The sequence below is a fragment of the Periplaneta americana genome, chromosome 8 (assembly GCF_040183065.1).
Source record: "Periplaneta americana isolate PAMFEO1 chromosome 8, P.americana_PAMFEO1_priV1, whole genome shotgun sequence".
Lineage (NCBI taxonomy): Eukaryota > Metazoa > Arthropoda > Insecta > Blattodea > Blattidae > Periplaneta > Periplaneta americana.
This window is the reverse complement of record NC_091124.1, coordinates 69,067,406-69,090,809: the sequence shown is the minus strand read 5'-3', so window position 1 is coordinate 69,090,809 and position 23,404 is coordinate 69,067,406. Positions and strand designations below refer to the sequence as shown.

The 23,404-nt window shown below is 35.9% G+C and overlaps 1 protein-coding gene across 13 annotated transcripts in view; it reads right to left on the bottom strand.

Moving 5' to 3' along the window:
• The window catches only part of Pkc53E (Protein C kinase 53E), a 1,131,865-nt gene that overhangs the window by 81,161 nt on the left and 1,027,300 nt on the right, over window positions 1-23,404 (bottom strand). For all 13 annotated transcript variants that reach the window (XM_069833060.1, XM_069833059.1, XM_069833063.1 and 10 more), the window contains exon 7: window positions 5,903-6,131. In XM_069833060.1, the coding sequence (XP_069689161.1) occupies window positions 5,903-6,131 (229 nt within the window). The remainder of the gene's footprint in view (window positions 1-5,902; window positions 6,132-23,404) is intronic.

Genomic DNA, 23,404 nt, shown 5'->3' with positions numbered 1-23,404 from the left:
GAACCAGGTGAGCATCCAAAATGACTTGCTTTCTGCGGACATTTACTGACATTAGTGGAGAATGAGAAAGACTTGCCATCAAAAATCATATTTAGTGATGAAGCAACCTTCCACATTTGTGCAAAAGTTAATTAGTACAGGATTTTGGGAAGAGAGAGTCCAAATGAAATTATGAAGGGTATGTGTTTCTTAAAGGTAAATGTTTTTTTTGCCATATCGAAATGGAAAGTGTATGATCCTCCATTCTTTTTTTTTAATTGGGTTACTTAACGACACTTTATCAACTGCTATGGCCATTCTTCTTCATGGAGGGTACCGACAACTGGAACAGGGTGAAGAGGAGAATGAATTCTTCTTCCAGCAAAACAGAGCACCATTCCAGTGGTATGTCAATTTTCGGGGATATCTGAATGAACAACTCGCTGGGAGGTGGATTGGGTGAGGTGGAGACAGAGATAAAATTTCCTGTGACTGGCCACCGCGGTACCCCGACTTGACTGTTTGCAAATTCTGTTTTTTTTTTTTGTTATCAGTACATGAAAAATAACGTCTATGTATCCCCACTGCCTCAGAACCCAACAGTTGCGACTTTGTAAAACTGCTGCCATTGAGTCTATCATAGTGAATAAGCTGGAGTGCATGTAGGACTATGCATATCGCCTTGATATCTGTCGCGCAACATGAGTGACACCCACACTAAGTGTGTGTGAGGTAAACGAAAATGTCTGGGTTACCCTTTGCGATGACACCAATCTCATGAGCATATGACCATCGACAGTGATTTTGTGCCTGTTTATAATCACGGACAATATGTGAACATATACATTTACATTACTTGTAAACTTGTAATAACATAAAAAGAGAAGGAAATGAATAATAGAAATTTTTAGTATTTTGAAGTCACAATATAAATTTTATATATGTGATAGGCCTATGTATAAAACTTCATTATCCGTTTACATCAGTATTATCTCCTTTCATAATATAGGAATCAATCAAGGCTAAATTTATCCCCTTATCATGACAAAAGGATATAATATCTTCTGTGTTATTTATTAACTAACTGACTATATCCTGTTGATTAGGCAATGAGTCAATTTATAATCATTATGTAATTGGTAAATAGACTAACTAAGGGATAGTATAAACACAGACATAAATTTGGTCTCAGGAATTAAACCCTAGAATTGATTGTAATTACATTACCCACTACTGGTACTGTATTATAGGCCAGAACTGTGATGATGTATTGCATTAAATTTTAAATTTTCATATTCAATGTCAAAGTTTAAAAGGAATCTTCATTTTAAAACGAGCTATATGGCGACATTATGTAACTTAATTATTATGTAAGAAGAATCATGATTTATAAATTTCCGTATTTTGATAAAATTTTTTTAGTTAGGCCTAAATATTTTCTGCTTCTATTAAGTGCCAGATATTCTAATTTTAAACCATATTACAAAATGTTGTACCTACTATTTAAGATATTATTTAAGACCGTCTTATCACACATGTAGGAGACTTTAATGTGTAATATTTTGGAAATAATTAATTACGTTCATACCAAAATTTTTATTCCAATATTTTATGTTGTGGTTGTAAGAGCAATTATTTTTAAAGAAAATGAATCTGTTATCATAATCAGGAGTGTTGTATGTTCATAATGTTTGAATTGAAAATATTTTAGTAATTATTTTAATATGAGTCATAAATATTATAAAAAAGGTACATTAAACATATTATTAAAAAAATTAATTTATTTAGATACAAATATAAAAAATCACATAGTGATGACTACCATCCCAAGTTATATTAGCAGGCCTGTTAATCTCACTGGCTCTTTGAGTAAGTATCTAGTAAAAAAATAACCAAGTATAAGATAAAATGTATTACCGGTAGTAGGTACCGATAATAAAAAAATAGTTATGGTACTGAAGTAAGTACTTATAATGTTTGATACATAGCAACACAAATATAACATAATTACATATTTACTTGGTATGAATGATTATTGAATTAAACATTGTTAAGAGTACAAAATTCAGTTTTTTTACGAAATCTTACTTTTTATGGCGGAAAAAATAAAATGGAGAACTATATTTTCAAATATCTCATTGTATTACTTTCTAAACAAGTTATGGTAGCACTTTTATCAATATCATTCATTGTATAATATTTATTACCGGTACTTTAACAAGCAAATGTAAAACTAAGAACTTATTGTTTTGAAGATGACTTTCTCAAAGATTCAGTGATATGTATTAAAGGCAGATTAAAATGAGTATTCAGATGCCAAATTCTGTTAAGGAAGTTCTGCATGGGTACTGAAGTTACATATCCAGACCACTATGAATACAATCAAAATGTAACTGTTACTGCAACCAGAAAGTAGAGAGATATATAAAACTATGTTAACACAATGTTAACCTCAACAATGGAGAGTACGGTATATTCTGAAGTGGTACAAGCTCTCTGCAACTCCAGTCCATGCCAGAATCAATGAGGTATTCATGCATTACTGTAAATCAGTTAGCTGAAGCTGTTAAGTATACATTTTAATGTAAGATTAATGACAGTATATTCAAAGCATTATATTTATGCATTGCATTACAGTTAAAGGGTAGGTAACAGCAGATTATGAAGGAAGGTAAAGTCAGAACTGCTGGCAAATGAAACATCAAACAGCACTTCACAAAATGTACAGTGCCATTCATTTACATGTGCAAACACTCACCAGTTGACTAGCTTCATTTGTAAATTAAGTCTAACTGACAAATGTGTGTAATGAAATTTGCATCAAACAAAAGCAACCTGTCAATTTATTTGAAAATTTCACACAAACACACAGGTCGAAGCTAAACTGTACATACGCTAAATCCTTTCACTTGTTTGAGAACTAAATGAAAATAGCCTACTACATTTATAACAGTGAAGTTTATTATCTAAGAATTCTTATAACCTTAACTAAACAATTACACTAGGGAATCTTAATTAGAGAAACATAAATGAATTCAAAAGAAACAATAATATTAGTTAATAAGATGCCAAATTGATATTTCATAGGGTAAAATACAGAAGACTTGTGTACCATGCTATATAATAAATTCATGTCACCTTTCAATATCTACAGAATATATTTCCTGAAATTTTCCAAATGCTCGTCCCATAATATACGAGTATCTATGCAACTTTTACTTCATGGAAGTTAATTTATTCTAAACAGATATTAGGCAGCTTGGAATACTAATGTAAGAAAGTTCTGTGTTAATTTGTCATTGCACCGTATTTATTGAAATACATGCATTATATTTGCTTTCTTGAGGAAAGGAGATAAAAATTATTGCTATTACAAAGTTACATGAACATGTTTCCTTCTGATTCATAACTACTAATATACCAGTAGGTACATTAAATGAGATATTTTGAATGTAATAGTTATTCGTAAATAAAAGAGAGAAAGTGTATTCAAATATTTTCTATATCCACAAATCTGTTAAATGAATTTAATGATGCATTTTGGCTAAATGATAATCAGAATAATATTTTACAGGAGCATGAAATCACTAAATTTTATTATTTCCTTATCCTACTTTAGTTTTCAACACTAAAATTTAAAAAAAAAAAAAAAAAATTCAGTTTGAAATAAACTGAAACACAATGAACTGTAGTTAGAATCAATACTTAACTCGAAGTCTGATGATGCTTTTGGTCACAATAACGAATTGCAGCCTAATTAACCATTTGATACAGTAATTCTTAGACTTTCTAATGGCCACTTCTGATTTCTGTGCTGTTGGAGCTTCCTCATACGATAATGACAATGAGAAGATAATGAAACATTGGTTAAATAATGGTAATAGAAAAGAAAGTAACCTGTCTAACAATGTGTGTGTTCTGATCATGTCCATCTTGGGATCACCATGATTTGGAAAGCAGAGCACAAGCCATATTCACATAGGAAAACGAATATCAAAATATGGAAATATTTTAATAGCTATTCGTTTCACTAAAGTTTAGAGTATGCCGTTGTTCGATTACATGTCACAGACTATTACATAGAGGATTATCCTGATCTCCACAAAATAAATACTGTTTTTATATGGGGATATTTTATTCTCAACAAAATTATATTCTGCTTTAAATATAAGAAGAATGGAACAGACAAAACAAATGACTCCCTCACAGACAAAGATATGGTCAAGGTGAGATATGGTTGTAGGTAGAGAAAGAGAGACAAAAAAAGAAAAGAAAAACTATAAAAAAAGAAACAAAAAAGAGGACGAAAGAAAGAAAACAAAAAAATACCAATAATAATAAATACGAAGATAAATAAATAAATGGATAAATAATAAATATATATTATATAAACATAAAACATAAAAAAGAAAAAAAAAATATGCCGTTAGTGAAATAAAAGAAAAAATTCTGAAGGAAGACAAAAGGAAAGAAATAAATGAAAATGAAAGGTAGGAAACAGGACTGAAAACAAAGGTAAATGAAGAAATTAAAGAAAGAGAAAAAAAAAGTAAAAAGTAAGGAAAGGAAAAATAGAACGACAGAAAACAGGAGAAGAAAGGAAAGATCAAAGTAAATGAAGACTAAAAATAAAATATATAAATACACAGGTTAGCTATTGTTTTAAATGTACACTGAGGTGAAATTTTAGTTTGAATAATTTAGAAATTTGAAATCTGAAAATTTGTACAATTATTATGAAGCATATAGTCTATGCACAAAGTTTCATTTGCTTTGTTTAAAAATGTAAGACTTATTAACATTTTCGTAAATTTAAACATTAAAAAAAAAAAAAATCGCTACCGGTACTCTTCCCACAAATTTAATAATTTTTATCTGAAATCTTGTCTACGCACCTGTCAGACTCTCAGAAATAAAACTTTCTGTTAAGATTTTCCATTCCATTTACTAGAAAGATAAGAAGAAAATATTTAATGCAAACGAGTATAAAAATTTTCAAACAAAAATTGCAGGTACCGGTATATGAGTATATATACAAAAAAAATAAAATATGAGATCTAAAGGAAGTCTTGATTTCAAGAACATTCACTGAAAAAAAAGATCATGCACATACCGTACTAAATTATTTGCAAGAAGAGTAGCATTTTTAGTAAAGGTATAAAAACCGTAAGCCGAGAAAAATGTGTCTAAAAGTTTAAAACTATAAATATGAAAGTAAACACATGTAGTTTCTTCTAACTCTAACAGGTGATTGGACAGCTCTATGAGCATGAAAATTGATGGAGGTAAATTTTTGACCTTAAGCAATGTTTTAATGATAAAAACGGAAAATCGTAATTTTTAACCAAAAATGGCAAAATTGCACCTCTGTGTACCATTAATTGGAGTCTTTTTGCTTGCTGGGGTGCCTACATCAACTATGGTACCCATACTACAAATTCATAGATATACGGTAAATATTGGACTTGTATTAATGTACAGGTATATATACACACCAGTCTACAATATTAATATTTAAAAAAATCCAAGGTTGTTTGCAATAATTTTTATATTACAACATATCTAATTTAAACGGAGCTCTACTGTACGTGTACTTACATAGAAACTCAAAATGCTTAACAAACTGTTAGCATACAGCTCTATGTTCCAAGCTACTATTTATCTTTGTATATTTTAATTCTAAAGGTTCATAGATTATTGCTCACCTGTAAAATATGACATGAAAATACTTTTCTTGAAGAACCAAGATAGTGGCTTGATGATCACAGAATCTTGTAAAAATCTCTTTGGCATCTCCTATACTTCTACGACATTTATAATGAGCAAGACACTTGTGCGTAACTAACATACAATCTTAAAATGATATAAAAAACTCATTACAAGTTTTTAGACTTAGAAACAAAGAAAGTGAAATATGGCTTACCCTCATCTGATTCTTGAGTGAAGCCAGGTCTGCACCCTCCTCTGGAACGGGCACATTGTAAAATTCGCCCTCTTCCTGAGTCAGCAGCTTATACCAACCTTCAACGGGTGCTTTTATAAGCTCCGAAATCCCGAATGACAGCGAACCCATAAAATCATTGCGAGATGTACGATCCCAATCCCATACTTCAATTAACAGCCTTCTGTCCTTGTCTTCCGCTTTCAGTTCACTGAAAAATATTAATAAAACAATATGAATACTTAGTACTGGTATCATACGTTTCATTACTTTTAATGCACGTTGGACAGAATATACAAAGTATGTCAAAATTATGTTAGCACTTCAATGGAAAATAAATATTTTATTTATTTTTTATGTCAGGTAGAGGCCTATGTCATGGATAACAGGTTAACACTAGAAGAAATAAGAATGGTAGCTAGCTTAATGGAAGTATTTAGATCTCCAACGATAATCCGTAGAAGATTTGAAGACTGATTTCAGTGAGATTCACCAAGCCATTTAATGATTTATCGTATATACGAAAAGTTTGTTCAGACTGGCTGGGTTGTAAAAAAGTACAACGCTAATGATGGACGTTTGAGACCAGGGAGAATTAAATTGAATAAACAGACATCACAAACACCAACCGCAACTACAGCAACATAGGAACAGATATGAAATTCCGTCATATTCAACCGAAAAAAAAAAACCGAAATTAAATACATTGGAACAGTACGGAATATACAGACACATAAAAACACACTCACATACATCATCTATACATAATCAAACTATTTGACTACACACTACCAAACAAACTCATCCCCAGAAAAAAACTGAAGAAACCGGAAGAAACAAGAACGTCACTGGTTCTGAAGATGATTAACACACTACCAAACAAACTCATCCCCAGAAAAAAACTGAAGAAACCGGAAGAAACAAGAACGTCACTGGTTCTGAAGATGATTAACAGTGTAGTCGAAACTAGTCAACTAAGGTAATTTACAACTTAGTTTTCAATTTATTATAACCAAATTCTTAAGTGAACATTGCTGCTGTTCTGCAATCCATTCTGAATGGTCTAAGTAAATCTACCAAACGATATGATTTGGAAACAGAAATTTCACAGAAAACTGTTTGGAGAATTTTAACGAAGTATCTTGGGATGTACCCGTACCATAGTCGCCAAAACTTTTACAGAAGTTCAAAAGCGTATTATATGAAATGCTGTTAGATATGAGCAGAAATGGCAAACATCCAACCTGATATACAGTGAACATAATAGTGTTCAGCGATGAAGCCACTTTTCACACTAGTGGTCATGTAAACCAACACAAAACAATCTTTTGGGGTACCAAAAACCCACGAGTAATTCGTGAGTATCAAAAAGCCTCGCCAAGGTGAATGTCTGGTGTGTCATTACAGCTACTGGTGTAATTGGACCTTATTTTTTGACACCCCAATAGTGAATTCTGAAAGGTATTTACACACAGGGTGGCCAAATTTCGAATTAACATAAATTTTACAAATTAATATTCAACCATTACAGCTGCAAATTTATGCTGGTGTTATAGAAGAAATAAGAATAAACATTAAGTTTGGGCATAATTTTAATTCTACTGCAACAACAGCAATATAGACCTATATAACTTACATACCTTAAAAAAAACAATAAGTTGATAATCTCATAACCCTTTAATCATGTACCGGTATGTTGCAAGTACTTCTCAGGACTATATATTTGTGATAACATTTCCTATTAAGTTTTTATCAAAGTGTACGAGTCAACACAAGAGAAATTAAAATGAGTTTTAACATAATTTTATGTTGCTTTAGCTAAATTTAGGGAAGCATGGTTCTTTTCATCAGTCCTATAGAATAATATTCATAAGGCTGAAAAAAGCTCCAGACCTGCATTACTCCCCGGGAGACACAACATGCGAATTTGTATTTACACAATGCAAATAAATTTGAAGTTTGAGTTTTCTATAATTCATTTTATATTAGTGGATTATTATTAAATTATAATTAATTAACATTCCCGACCTTTACATATGTCTTGTTACAAAGGAAGACATTTCTTTATTTTAGGTTTTATTCATAATCGTTCACCGCTGTGGAGTAACGATTAAGAGCAAATGCTGGATAACTTTCAGCTCTGGACCCTGGCCTCATTTCGCCGGCATTATTACCTTCATCTTACTCAAACGCTAGATAACCATAGCTGTTGATAAAGCGTCGTAAAATAATCGACTATTCATAGTCTCTTTCCTCCAAAGTTATATTTAGACTATTGGGAATGGTATATTGGATTTCAATTTGCTGTTATTTACTGGCTAGTCCTCAGAAATTTGTTGTCATCTACTGTATATGTAGGTCTATCCTAGTTACTTTATCATTGAGAAAATCACTAACGACAGAGTGGCTGACCAGGTTTTAAATTTAAATTATGTTTTATTTAACGACGCTCGCAATTGCCGAGGTTATATCAGCATCGCTGTTATGCCGAAATTTTGTCCCGCAGTTCTTTTACATGCCAGTAAATCTGCTGACATGAGATTGTCGCATTTAATCACACTTAAATGTCATCGACCTGGACCGGGATCGAATCCGCACCTCGGGCACAGAAGGCCAGCACTCTACCTACTGCGCCATCGCCACCCAGGCCGACGACCCTGTTTTTGAGCCCGGAACCTTCATAGTGCCTTACTACTGAACCAAGATAGTATCTTTCTTTATTTAAATCTCTTAATTCTGTTATCTTATAAATTCTTTGTAGTAAGTGAGGCGTTTGCTTTAAGTAAATTTGTACACAATTCTATTAAGTTACTTCATTTTTGTAAATGATATGTTTATCTTACATACGATTTTCTGTTTTTAATAATCGTTAGTAAGAAAAGACCATAAAGAAGCAAATTAGTTCATATCAGTGCTCTTGAATGCTGAATCCTAAATCGCGATAAAAACTACAGACAACATAATGAAGTTGTAAACAAGACTGCAGTAAAATTTTCTCCGCGGGCCGGATATTACCTCAATATCCAATATACTAACGACGGGATGGCCCTTCTGTACAGCTAAAAGCGAGGGGCAGGAAATTAACAAAGCTTATAGTAGCTAGTGTGACGCGAACAAGGGATATCCAACATCGTTCACTGCCGAGTTACGATTCGCTACAGGCTACTGAACATCTTTCCACTAAAGACCGGTTCACAATAAACCGGGAACTGAAACGACAACGAGAACGAGAATGGAAATAATGTTAAAATAAATGTATTTAAATGTGAGCATTCACAATTAACTATTGTGAATACTCAAATTTAAATACATTTATTTTAACATTATTTCCGTTCTCGTTCTCGTTGTCGTTTCAGTTCCCGGTTTATTGTGAACCGGCCTTTAGTCAAACTCGGTGACTGAACGTTATCAGTTATGACACTCACTATTGGGATGCGGGTTGAAGTCCAGCGAAGGACGATCGATTTTCAAGAGCGATACAATTCTCAGAATGGCTTCTTTCGGAATAGAAGTGAAGTCAAATGTCTGATGATGTAGACTTACGGAAATCGAAATATTTCTGTTCCTTAGTCAGAAAGCTTCGAACAATATTTATAGGAATTTCTCGCCTAACAAGTTTTTTGTGTCAGGAATATATGTTTCAGCAGGCTTATAATAACGCAGACGTCTCCGATAGTCCAATCGGTAAACAGATACAAAAAAAAAAAAGAGTAAAAAATTCTAAGACTGATGAAAAAGTTCTGTACATTTTTATAACTTCGCGGACAATCGTCGAATGGGCATAACGGGGTTGAACTGAATTTTGGGGGAAGGATACTACGACCCAGCGTTTCGAGTTTTCAAGATCAATTGCGCTAACCCTCAAGCTAGGCGCATTCCCAAACCCACACCGGCTGACTACACTAAGGTTCGTTGCGTACCCAGGTTTCGAGCAAGCAACTCCACTCATCCCTAGGCCAGCCCCCTCCGTGAGTCGCCAGCCGGAGTTCGGGGAATGCTATGAAATGATGACGAAATGGAGAAATGTTTACGGAAGATGTAGATGCCTAATATGGGAAAACGGGAGAACCCCGAGAGAAACCCCAACTGCGATCTCGTCCGTCACAAGTATCACTATGGATTTTTACTGAAAAATCCTAGGCTTAACCGGGACTCGAACCCTGACCGCCTGTATGACAGACCGAAGGTCTGACCTATCTTTCTCCTGTAGGTGGAGGATCCTCATCTTTTTTTTACTGCTCCGGCCGTCATTCCATGGTTCCGGTGACTATTCCAGAAGTATCTTAAGCCATCTTTCCTCCTGCATTTTTTTCAAATGGCCATACCATTGATGAATCTGCATGTCTATTACTTTAATCATTGACACTTCCATGTTCACCAGCTGTCTAACATCTTCATTTCTTCTCTCTAACCCGGACACTCTGGCCCCTATTCTTATCCCATTCATTTCCACTGTTTGGATCCTAGATTTATGAGGCCGTATTCATAGACATTTTTAGCGTGGGCTTCCGGTGGATGATCAGCGTTTTTCGTATTCATAAACCAGTATTAGCGATAGGATATGATTTGAATTCTGTACTAGTAAGCAGTGGATAGCGGGGGCTAGCTTAGTACGCTCGTAGCGCGTGCTGCGAAATGTCTATGAATAGCACCCTAAGTGTTTAACAAGAATTCATCCCTCGGTCCCATATGTCAATATACTTTCTATTATATTTTTAACCAATTCAATTCAACCAATTTATCCTATCTATTCAATCCAATGAATCATAATCAATGTCAGCAAGAATTAGGCCAATGGTTTGTTCCGTCTCCAGAACATTTTAAAAGTCAAACTTGTCTTTCCAACGTTTCTTTGATCTTCCGACTCGTCTTCTTCCTGTAAGTTTATGAAGCCATATTCCGTGAGATATTCATGTGTACCTTGTAATTCTTAACGGAGAATCCTTCTGGTGGCACATGAGGGATGCCACAAGATATGGTGGGGTGATCCGAAAAACTATATTAATAAGAACCTATGGACCAACAAGGAACCCAGTTCCTCGAGGCTTTAAAATACTGAGACACACTTCTTCCAGGAAATATAAATATGAAGGTCCACGCTCAGAGTCAGATGTGGAGCTCCTTAATTTCAGTGAAAGACACAACCTCTCTGTTGGGGTTGATACACAGGAGAGCTGGGATGGAAATTCTGAGATTGCAGTCCCATTACCATCCTTACCCTGCGAAGTGCTCGTAATGCGGCCAAAGGATAGAATCTAATCTCTGATCTAATCAATACTTTCAAATTTTGTTCATCCCTCACTATATCAAAGTTTTATACCCCTAAAAGCGTGTAAAGTATGCCCTTGTTTTGGACTTTTTATTCAATCTCTAATGGACGGACGGATACACAGTAATATGGGATCATCGCGACGCCGGATCTCCGTCTAAATTGGCTCCAGATCTCTCATTAATAAGAAAGACACAATCATAGACACGTAGAATCCGAACCTGTGGTAGTAATTTCTATGCGACGTTAAGGCCATGCCCCTTAACCCGCTGATTGTACCTTAGCTTTCGATAAACTGGATAGTTAGGAAGGTTTCCCACTAGAGTAACTCTCAACCGCAACTGAATCGAAATTGAGTTGCAGTTGTGGCTTAATTGCGTTAAAGATTAATGTTTGTTCGCACCAGAGCAACTTTAAGTTTAGTGATCGAATATTCCATATCATCTTTAGCTTGAGAGCATGCCATTTTGTACATATAAACAGCAACTGTCAACTGCAGTCACCAGTTGCTATCAACTCGGTTGATCTGCAGAAATCGCAGCTGAGTTGAGATTGAAAGAGTGTATGCATCTTGTTGGCATTCATGTATTAATAGCAACTGTAGTTGCGTTGAAGTACAGTTGAGTTGATGTTGAAAGTTGCTCCAGTGAGAAACTTCCCTAAGTGAACATATTAATAACTGGAGTCTGGCTTTATGTTATATTGAAATTTAGATTCACTTTACAATATTCCTGTTTTGTAATTTTGGAGTAACGAGATCGTGAAGAGAAAAATTGCTGTATGGAAATTCGATAAAGTATTTTCACTTAACTTCCTGTTTGGAACCCCTTATGTGAAACGGTGGAATTCGGTATATGTTATAAAATTCAAGTTTCAATAAAGGTTTTCTGATTTGAAGTTTTAAAAATCGAATATTAGTGTTAGAACAAGGTAAATACAAGAACAAGGGGAATACAGGGAGAATAAGGGAAACATAAAGACAAGGGGATTATAAAGAGGATAAGGAAAAGACAAGGATAACAAGAGGAATTCAAAGAGAACAAGGAGAATACAAGGAGAAAAAAGGGCAATAAGGGGAGAATAATAAGGGAAACGCAAGAAGAGCAAAGGAAATACAATGAGAACAAGGGGACGACAAAGATAACAAGAGAACGACAAGTAGAACAACGGGAATATAAAGATAGGGGGAATAGAATGAGAACAAGGGAAATATAAGGAGAACAAGGGGATGACAAGGAAAATAAGAGGACGACAAAAAAGAACAAGAGGACGACAAAGAGAACGTGAAGATGACAAAAAGAACAAGAGGAATTCAAAGAGGACAAAGAGAATACAAGAATAACAAGGACAAAATAGGAACAATATGTGAAACACAAGAAGACCAAGGAGAATGCAATGAGAACAAGGGGAATACAAGGAGAACATGGGAAATAAAGAGCACAAGAGAACAAGGAAAATAAGGGAACGAAAAAGGGAACAAGAGGAAGCAAGGAGAACTAGGGGATTAGAAGGAGAACAAAAGGAATACAAAGAGACAAAGGAAAATACAAGGATAATAAGAGGACGCCAAGGAGAATAAAGAAACGGAAAGGAGAAGAAGGATGATAATACAATGTGAACAGGGGGACTACAAGGAGAACAATGGAAATGCAAGAAAAATGGGACAAGGAGAACAAAGGACAGACAAAAAGAACAAAGGCAATATAAGGAGAACAAGAGAAATATATGACTAGAAGGGATAGCATTTTTATGTGACGGTCAAACCTAGTGAAGAGAAAGACGTAGTTATACGTAAAAAAAGAGGAAACAATCGTTCTTTCGCGTGCATCTCTGTCCTCTAATCATCAATCATCATCACGATCATTACAATCGACGTCGTCGATATCTCCTGCAGTGTGTACCCCTTGCGAGTTGTTACTAATATTGTTTGAAGAGAGGCCAGTCTCACAGTCAGTAGTCAGTAGAGGTAGCTGGTAGCAGAGCAGTGCATGGCAGTAATGACATTTTAAGAGGCGACTAAAAGTATGGAGGCGGAGATGTCTGTTATGCGCATGCGGGCATCACTGTCGTTCATCGCCGGCGGAAATCTCATTAACACAGAAAATAAAAGAACACAAACCTGACACACGCAACCGTACTGTTTCTAAGGGAAGTCGAATAATGATGATAATGATGATGATGATGATGATGATGATAATAATAATAATAATAATAATAATAATAATAATAATACATTTATTCTATTTATTAATATTATTATGCTAATCAACAACGACTTGCCAATAATGTCAGACCAAAGAATGCCAGCAATAACAACATTTTGTCTTGATTTTATGAAACCTCCTATGTGATAGTGCAGAACATAATTTTTTCAGGAAGAAGGAAAAAATAATTAAATACCAATAGGCCTATCGAAGAATATTAGACAATTCGGTAGAAAACGTTGGCGAATATGATGGACATTAATTGCATCATCGATTGATTGAAAAATTATGTTCTGTACAGTCACATAGGATGTTTGATAAAATCAACGAATATTTACAAGAAAAATAATATTACAGTATAGTACACATAACAGATAATAAAATTAGTAAGACATAATACAATGTCTAATTTTAAGATGTAAAGGGATCGCGATTATCAGTACACGACCTGGCAACTAGGCAAAGAGTTATGAATATTAATTGTTGTATTAAATGTTGCTAGCTATAATATTGTTTATAAAAGATTCACATATTACTAAAATGACCTTCAATAATAATAATAATAATAATAATAATAATAATAATAATAATAATAATAATAATAATAATAATAATAATAATGTGACAGCCACATCGAGAGTCGATCACGCGTCCCGCAAAAGGGAGGGCGCGCGTGGAAGGAACAAGGCGCGAGAGACGAGGCGCGCGGAGAGAGAGGAAGCTGCAGCCACGCAAACTGGAGGAGACGGACGTAAGGAGAACGACGGCACGCTGGGCTGCGGCAGAGAGGGGAAAGTAAAGCAACTGCGACTGAGGGGAGAAATCCAGAGAAGTCTCGAGAAGCGCCATCCTCTAGGCATCTGTAGATTATTCGCGAAATCGTAGTTTCTGGAAAGTGTGGTTTAACTAATAAAAAGCTAATAGCCTTCGAAGAGAGCCAGTTGTTGTTGTTAGTATTGGACAGCGAGTTCAGCAGCACCCAGGAGTCTAGGGTTCGACACGCGAGTGAACTTGAGCAGCGTCCAGGCGGAAACAACGCAGTTGGAAGTCTTGAGTTCGAGTGCAGTGGACTGTCTCCAGAAGTCTTGAGTTCGAAGTTCAGTGGACTATCTCTGCAAGTCTTGGGCTCGATATATTGTGAACTTGAGTGAATGAGCTAGAAGAACTAGCTAAGGCAAACGAACTGTGAACTGAGAACTGACAGTTTTGTGTTGTAAATAGTGCTTTGTGAACATTAGTTGAGATTAGGAGTACATTATTGTTCTCAATAATCCAAGTGAATTGTCATTGTCGTCTGTGGAATGTAATAACGAATACTGTGTTGATGTGTGGAGTGAAATACCCATTGTTGACGGGAGTGTTTAAATTCAGAAATATAGAAAGCCATTATTGTTGTAAATAAAAGCAACATTATTGTCGTGTGAAATAAAAGTCACAATAATAATAATAATAATAATAATAATAATAATAATAATAATAATAATCTATGACACCACAGTCCATGAAAGTTGCTGGCAGCCACCCGCCGCGGCGCTAACTCAGTCGGCTAAGACACTTGCCTGCCGATCGATTCCCGCTTGGGCTGGATATCTGGTTCGGTTTTTTCCGAGATTTTCTTCAACCGTTAGGCGAATGTCCGGTAATTATGGTGAATCATTGGCCACATCTCGCTATTACTAATTCCATCGACGCTAAAGAACTTAGTAGCTGATGCAGCGTCGTCAAATATCCAATTAAAAAGTTGCTGGCTTCATGTCTACATTCCTGGGCAGAGGTGAACGGTTATCAAACATGATCTCTCAGCCGTCATAGCTGTTTTTTGTAAACCGATTTCGTTATCTATCGTAGCTCAGACAATTCATAACAATGCTAGGTCGACATAGGTTCGCTAGCCGAAATTTCTCCTCCATGAGGACTCGAACCAGCGCGCGTTCCGTAACGCGAGTCCTAGACATGATGTCGTAGAACATGACGCTACGACGTGGGACAATATTAATGATAATTATGATGATGCTGATAATAATAATAATAATAATAAACATAGAATTTTTAGTGTAAAAAGTATGTAGAATTCAACGAAAGTGTTCCTGAATGAGATGAAGATGAAATGAGTCCGGGTCCAGCATCGAAAGTTATCCATCATTTGAGGGAAAACCCCGGAAAAAACCTCAACCAGGTAACTTGCCCCGACAGGGAATCCAACCCGGGCCACCTGGTTTCGCGACCAGACGTGCTAACCGTTACTCCACAGGTGTGGACGAATGAAGTTCCTAAAGTCGTATGATTTTTAACAATTTTTGTGATAAGTACGTAAGAATGATGTAAATTTTTGTTAAAAATTGAAAAATAAAATCTGTACAAATTAAGAACGCATTTTTAGCTTCAGAACACTAGCCAATTAAAGAAATGACACTTCTGAATAGTTCATTGTCTATTTGTAATATTTTTTACCCTTAAAACTAAAGGAAAAAGTATTTTACTAACAACTTCAAATTAATGTAACTTTGAAAATATTGAGATTAGAACAAATGTTTATAAGATATTTTTTGCTCAGAATGTCTTCGGAAATAAACCTCGTAAGTGACGGTAAATCCTCGTGAATCACCCTGTATATAGGAAGGGTCATAAATGCGTTATTTTGTATCATTAAATCATAAAATATGTTCACAATAGCTACCCTGATATTCTATATAGTAGGCCTATACTAAGTCGTAGACAACTTGATCGCCTGTAATAATCTGGCTAGGCCACCCAACGAACTCCTGTGTATGTATTTGAGACAACCTATACACGTAATGATAAATACACAAGAAAGAGTAAATACGGTACAGAGTATCCATAATCCAGTATTGATGTCATTAGTCGTCACTTTTACAAACGTTTATATAAAATGGATGGTATGCGTTGTAGTTGAAGGTTGAGATAAATCCACGTTCATTTAGGTAACACTCATATAGACCCGGTGTGTAGTTTCCAAGTTCTACGTGGGAAAATATAGCTAGTAAATACTGCTTGAAGCCTTCTCGTTCAGGGAGAGGGTTCTTTTATTTTTAGAAAATTTTCGAAATGATCTCCCAGCTATATTTCCCTTCCGAAGGAAACCTTTACTCTCAACCGGGTTTGAAATTGCGAACCTCGTAACTAATGGCAAACATAATCAAACAGAATTATTGACAGAAGTTACAATCAATTAGAATTGTATATCAACGTCGTGAACCATTCTCTTTGCATTCCTTTCATTTCCTCACCTATACTTCGTTCCGTAATGTCTGACAGGAGATGTAAACTTTGCCGGCAGAGGAGGAGAGCAGTATAATTTCTATTCAACCAATGACAGAGATCTCATTCTATGCTTCTCTTGAAGCTAGGCGGCGGTAGAAGGCTTCAGATCGCCCAATTTCAAGTCAAGAGTGGAATGAGACCTCCGCCATTGTTGAATAGAAATTATATTGCTCTCCTTCTCTGCCTGCAATGTTTACATCTCCTGTCCATCGACCTCGGTAGCGTAGTCGGTATAGCGCTGGCCTTCTATGCTCGAGATTGCGGGTTCGATCCCGGCCCAGATCGATGGCATTTAAGTGTGTTTAAATGCGACAGTCTCATGTCAGTAGATTTACTGGCATGTAAAAGAACTCATGCGGGACAAAATTCCGGCACACCGGTGACGCTGATATAACCTCTGCAGTTGAGAGCGTCGTTAAATAAACCATATTTAATTTCTCCTGTCAGACTTTATGGAACGAAGTATACATATGTTGCATTTATGTACAGATACGGAAATAAAATTTTGAGCTCCCTTATTGTATAAGTTTCGCGCATGTGCAGTAAACTAGAGCCCCTGTGTATATGCTACTTGTGGAAAGTCGTGCGAAATTGTTAGGCTACTTGCAGGTGGACTTCCGTCAAGACTCGCTCCAAATTATAATTCCGTATCTGTACATTATAGGGTAAAGTTGCCTAATTCCGTGAAACTTTTTTTTCATTGAATGTCACGGGATTGGGTCTCTTGCTAGGAAGTTCACCGATGTCTCAAAAGTAGGCGAAAGATGCACTCTTTCGAGAAAGATGTCTGGCGCTATGGTCGAACGGCAAAGCTTTGAATGACATTCAATTTTTAAAAAGTATCACAGGATTAGGGATATCACGGAAATAGGCAACTTTACCCTACATTGTATCGATGATTTCTTTACATTCGTTGCTTCAAGTGAAAAATTTGAATTTCATGTGACATATATTAGAATTTCAGAAGTCAGAGCCTTAACACAATGAGTCAAATCCTGATGCATTAGTCTGAAAATCGATATGAGAGGGCCTGTTTAGTGTCAACGATGTAAGATTTCAGCATCTTGGCGGTTGTGGCGAGTCATTTTTCACGTCCAAAGCTCAAAAATCCTTTATCCCTCCAGATAAGCGCGCCTTCATCCTTCTCCCGTACAGCGGAGGTCAAGATGCCACCACAGTCTCTTTCCTACAAAAGAAATTCGTTCAACGTAACGATAGATACTCCCTTCAAAAATTGTGATGGGGAATTCAGGCGCATTGTTGGCCGAGTGGATGGTGTAGGCTACCGCATTTTCACACTGGAATTTGTGCTGAATAAATGCAATATTGGAGCAGACTTTCTCCGAGCATTGCTATTCATCCTGTCACAATTCCCTCTTTATTCATTCGCTGTGGTTCATGAGACAGTGTTCCCAACTACAAAGCCAATGGTCTCAGGTTCGATTCTTGACAAAAACGTGGGGAATCATCTCTCTGAATAATTTTATTCTGTATTGTACTTTCTTAGACGATGGCCTCCAATCAAATGTCCCAGCGTCGAGTGTCAGTTAAAAATTCTTAAAGCAGTGAGGACAAAAGAAGAGACCTATTTATTATTAGTGAATAAGACAGATATTGACAGCGGTAGTAATTGTAAAGGTGCTCGTGATAATGATTTGGTATCGGTGATTGTGATGGTGGTAGTGATGATCGTGACAGTGGTGACGGTAGTGGTAGTGGTGGTAATGGTTGTGATGATAGTAATAGTGATGATGACTGATGGTGTTAAAGTGTGGTGATAGTGATGGTGGTGGTGATAATGATGTTGCTCGTAATAGTGGTGGTGATAGTGATGATAATAATAGTGATGGTGATGAATTATGGTAGTGAAGAAAGTGATTGTAGTTGTGATGGTGGTGATGATAGTGATGTTGGTGATTACAGTAATGGTGGTTCTGATAGTGATGATGATGATGATGATGATAGTAATGGTGATGATGGTAATGGTGGTACCTATAATGGTGGTATTAGCAATGGCGAAGCTTCAGGGTAGGCAGGGTTAGTTGAGCTTTCCCAAACATTTTCGAAGAAGGGACAAGATCAATTTAGAATTTAGTTCATTAAAAACAGGAGCGTTTCCGCGTTTCGTTTACCTTTTAGCGACGTAAAGCACGGCCTAGATCACTATTTCCGAAACATGCCTTCAGCCCAGCTTGCCCAAAAATTTTGTCACGCTTCGCTACTGGGTGATAGTTATGATAGTAGTGATGGTATTGGTGACAGTGCTAATTGTGGTGATGATTTAAAACATTTAATTTATGGTTTATTTAACGACGCTCGCAACCGCAGGAGTTATTTTACATGCCAGTAAATCTACTGACATGAGCTTGTCGCATTTAAACACACTTAAATTTAAATGCCATCGACCTGGGCCGGGATAGAACCCGCAACCTCAAGCATAGAAAACCAGCGCTATACCAACTACGCTAACTAGGCCGACTGGTGGTGATGATAGTGATAGTAGTGGTGATAGTGATAGTTTTATTTTAGTAGGTTATTTTACGACACTTTATCAACAGCTTAGGTTATTTAGCGTCTGAATGAGATGAAGGTGATAATGCCAGTGAAATGAATCCGGGGTCCAACACCGAAAGTTACCCAGCATTTGCTCATATTGGGTTGAGGGAAAACCCCGGAAAAAACCTCAACCAGGTAACTTGTCCCGACCGGGAATCGAACTTGGGCCACCTGGTTTCGCGGCTAGACGCGCTAACCGTTACTCCACAGGTGTGGATGATAGTGATAGTGGTGATGATAGGGACAGTGGTGATGATGATGATAGTAATGGCGGTGATGAAAGTGATGGAAGTAGTGACATTGATGATAGTGATGTTGGTGATTATAGTGATGGTGGTGTGATGATGGTGGGTGATAATGGTGATGGTAATGATAATGGTGACAGTAGTGGTCATAGTGATAGTGGTGATGATAGGGACAGTGGTAATGATGATAGTGATGGTGGTGACGAAAGTGATGGAAGTAGTGACATTGATGATGATAGTGATGATGATTATAGTGATGGTGGTGTGATGGTGGGTGATAATGGTGATGGTAATGATAATGGTGATAGTAGTGGTCATAGTGATGATAGTGACAGTGGTGGTGATGGTGATGATAATGATGGTGGTGGTGAAGAAAGTGATGGAGGTAGTGACAGTGGTGATGATAGTGATGTTGGTGATTATAGTGATGGTGGTGTGATAGTGGGTGATAATGGTGATAGTAATGATAATGGTGATAGTAGTGGTCATAGTGATAGTGGTGATAGTGACAGTGGTGGTGATGGTGATAATAATGATGGTGGTGAGGAAAGTGATGGAGGTAGTGATAGTGTGATGATAGTGATGTTGGTGATTATAGTGATGGTGGTAGTGATAATAGTAGTGATGATAGTGCTAATGGTGATGATAGTGATAGTGGTCGTGATAGTGGTAATGATAGAGAGTGGTGATGACAGTGATGGTGGTGATGAAAGCGATGGTGGTAGTGATAGTGTGATGATAGTGATGATGATGATATGATGATGATGATAGTGAAAGTGGTAATGACAGTGATGATGTTGATAGTTATGCTCTTGGACGATATAATAGGCTACGTAGGGGTTAGACTGGGTTTGCTGATAGGATGATCTGAAGTAGCCTATTTAATTTAATTTCCTGTGAATGTGAGAAGATTCGATTTGTAGGATACAGATATCCTACAAGTTTATTTTGTAACCAGCCTCGAAACTGTGCTGAGCACTGAGACACCACTTTACATTGTACTTATGGTATGTTCTCTCAATTTTACTGATAGTAACCTGCTACTCTCACCTGTGTATACCAGACCACATTCACACGGGTTATTGTAAATGCAGTTTCCGGTGCCTATGAGATTCGATTCATATTAAATAATAATAATAATAATAATAATAATAATAATAATAATAATAATAATAATAATAATAATAATAATAATACATTTTATTACTAGATTGAATTTGGTGAAGTATGCCGCTTGATTTAAACGTAGGTAATTTTAATATTGTTTTTATCATACATTTTCTTGAATTTCCCAGGTGTGCCCTTGCAAATGGAATAACATTATGATAGTAATCAGGGGTTCAGAAGAAGAATGGTCCCTGTTATTTTGTGTTGCGGCTTTTTGAATGGCTTTGTTAGGCTAGTAGTTGAATTTGAGTGTACAACACAATTTAAAAATTATGCATGGTAATTACAACAAGAGATAAGTTGAAATTAAAATTTATAGGTACATAAAATATCCGCTATATAGTCGGTCGTGTTCTAATGTGCAGTCTCGTTACGAACAAAAAATAAACATAACAGAATATTTTTAAAACGCTAAGTAATACACTGCAATGAATTCTGTATTTTCTATGGTGTTGGATGACATGAAGAAGAAAACTACTTTGATATCATCTCAATATTTTTGTCTTCCACAACAGTAAAATGGGTCCGTTTCTTGACGATAACTGACTTCCTTACAAAGGTACTGAACTAAAAATCATATTCTGAAATGATATATTCTAAACAACATACATGTAATTAAACACATAATGACCGAAAGACCTTTTTACGACTAATGATTTCCAAATAACATATCTCTAACATGGATACCGGTGATGCGTGTGGCGTCACACTGCCGCACTTCGGCGAGTCCATTCTTCATTTAGTTAATCACGATACATTCACTATAATTCACGTTAAAATCGCGAAAATGAAACATAACACAACATTTTTAAGATGCTAAGGAATACACTGCAATAATTCTGTATTTTCTATGGTGTTGAATGACATGAAAAAAAAACTACTTTGATATCATCAGGTTAGACAGAACACCATGTGCACTTCATCATACATGAAACTGACATTTTCTAAGTACACGAACGGAGTAACAATTGAAGGAAATTTACTTTGTCTTATTAAAAAAATGTGCTTGCTTGACATAGGCCTACAATTTATTGGATAATTTAATACACTTATCTTCATAACTAATATATAAATTAACAAATGGACACCAGGAGCAACAAAAAATAATAGTCTAAGTGTAATGCATAATATGAAATCTAGTGTGTAAAGAAATACAAGAATAGAATAAATTACAATTACTTTACTAAACAGAAGCGCAAATAAGTACATATATTCTAGTGTAAAATTTACACTTCAAACTCAAAATGCATATCACTAAAATAGTAGTTGTTAATGCATAATGCATTTTATTAACTCTAAGCAGCTGCATTATTATTTCATTAATCATTTCTAAGGAGTGTCAGTAACAAAAAGAAAAGTAGTCTCAAGCTCTAATGTTTGTACTTTCACGATGTATGTTGTTGCTTTTGACGATACCCAACTGTAATACCTGGATGAATGAATCAACTAATGAATGAATGAATGAATCAATCAATCAATCAATCAATCAATGAGTCAATCAATAAACTCATGGATGATTGAATCAATGAATCGATGGATGATTGATTGAATGTAGTGAGAAAAGAAGAATTACCAATTAAATGGTAAGCCTACAGGATGATAATCGCGTCCTTGTAAGGGCTCTTGAAACTCGTGCGTGGTTCAATGTGGTCTGCCTTTACCGTCTACCTACAAAGAATGGAAAATAACTCGGATATTTGTTAAACCCAACACTGAGACACGCCGCCACACGAAAGAACTTTGCATACTGATTACAGCGCCAGGTGTTCAATAGCAATATATAATTTCTATTTTTCGTAACCGGTTGTGCACGACTCTAGTATCAATCTTCATCAGTAGAATGCATTTTCAACAGTCTTCGAGGTCTAGTTTTGAATCATGAATAGAACATCAACTGCAGCACAAACAAGATGCATATGTTCCCTGATAGTATACGTGCCACGCACCAAATAATGACTTCACGCCAATATGGTCTATGAACAAGATACTAACCTTATCTCTGTACGCCCTGAGACAGAATATGGTCCTTAATTATAGTGTTTCTAATTAAAGGCAGTTTCGTGTCTTAATTTTGTTGTTATTTGTAGGGAATCGAACATGTGTATTGTGTTTCGGAAAAATCGTTGCTAAATGTTACATCCTGTGAATTCCATTAAGATATTGCATACAGGGTGTAAGGGGTATAAGTGCCATTATTTTAACTGATGATTATTCATGTGTAAGAAAGAAAAATGTCCTCACAATTTTTTTTATAATTGCAATACTTAATTAATTATTAAAGTTTACAATATCAGACGTTTGGCAACGTTGCTGGATGGGGAGGAGGGAGTTTACAAGTACACAGTACAGCTCAAGCGGGTACAGACATACCGGTACAAAACGGATGCTCTGTTCTAATGCAGGGACGGACCATGACAATACAGTTGTTTACATAAAACGAGCAGCAAATAGAAACTTTCTATCTCATTAATAGAACATTATGGTAAATTTTCATTTTATTTAACAATATTGCTCCATTTTTTAACCTTCTTTGCGGAAAACGCTGACGGTACATTCTTCTTGCCTCACTTGAATTACGACGACTTTCTCCATAAATTAGTAATATAATTGATATTCCTGAACTGTGAATAACATTGTAAGTTGTTTATCGAATACCTGGGACTGAACTGTCATCTGCTCGGCAGTAGACCTATGGACAGAGAGAACTCAGCTGACATGTACGTACGTCTGTGCAGAGTACTGCCTGCTCAACATGTTGCCA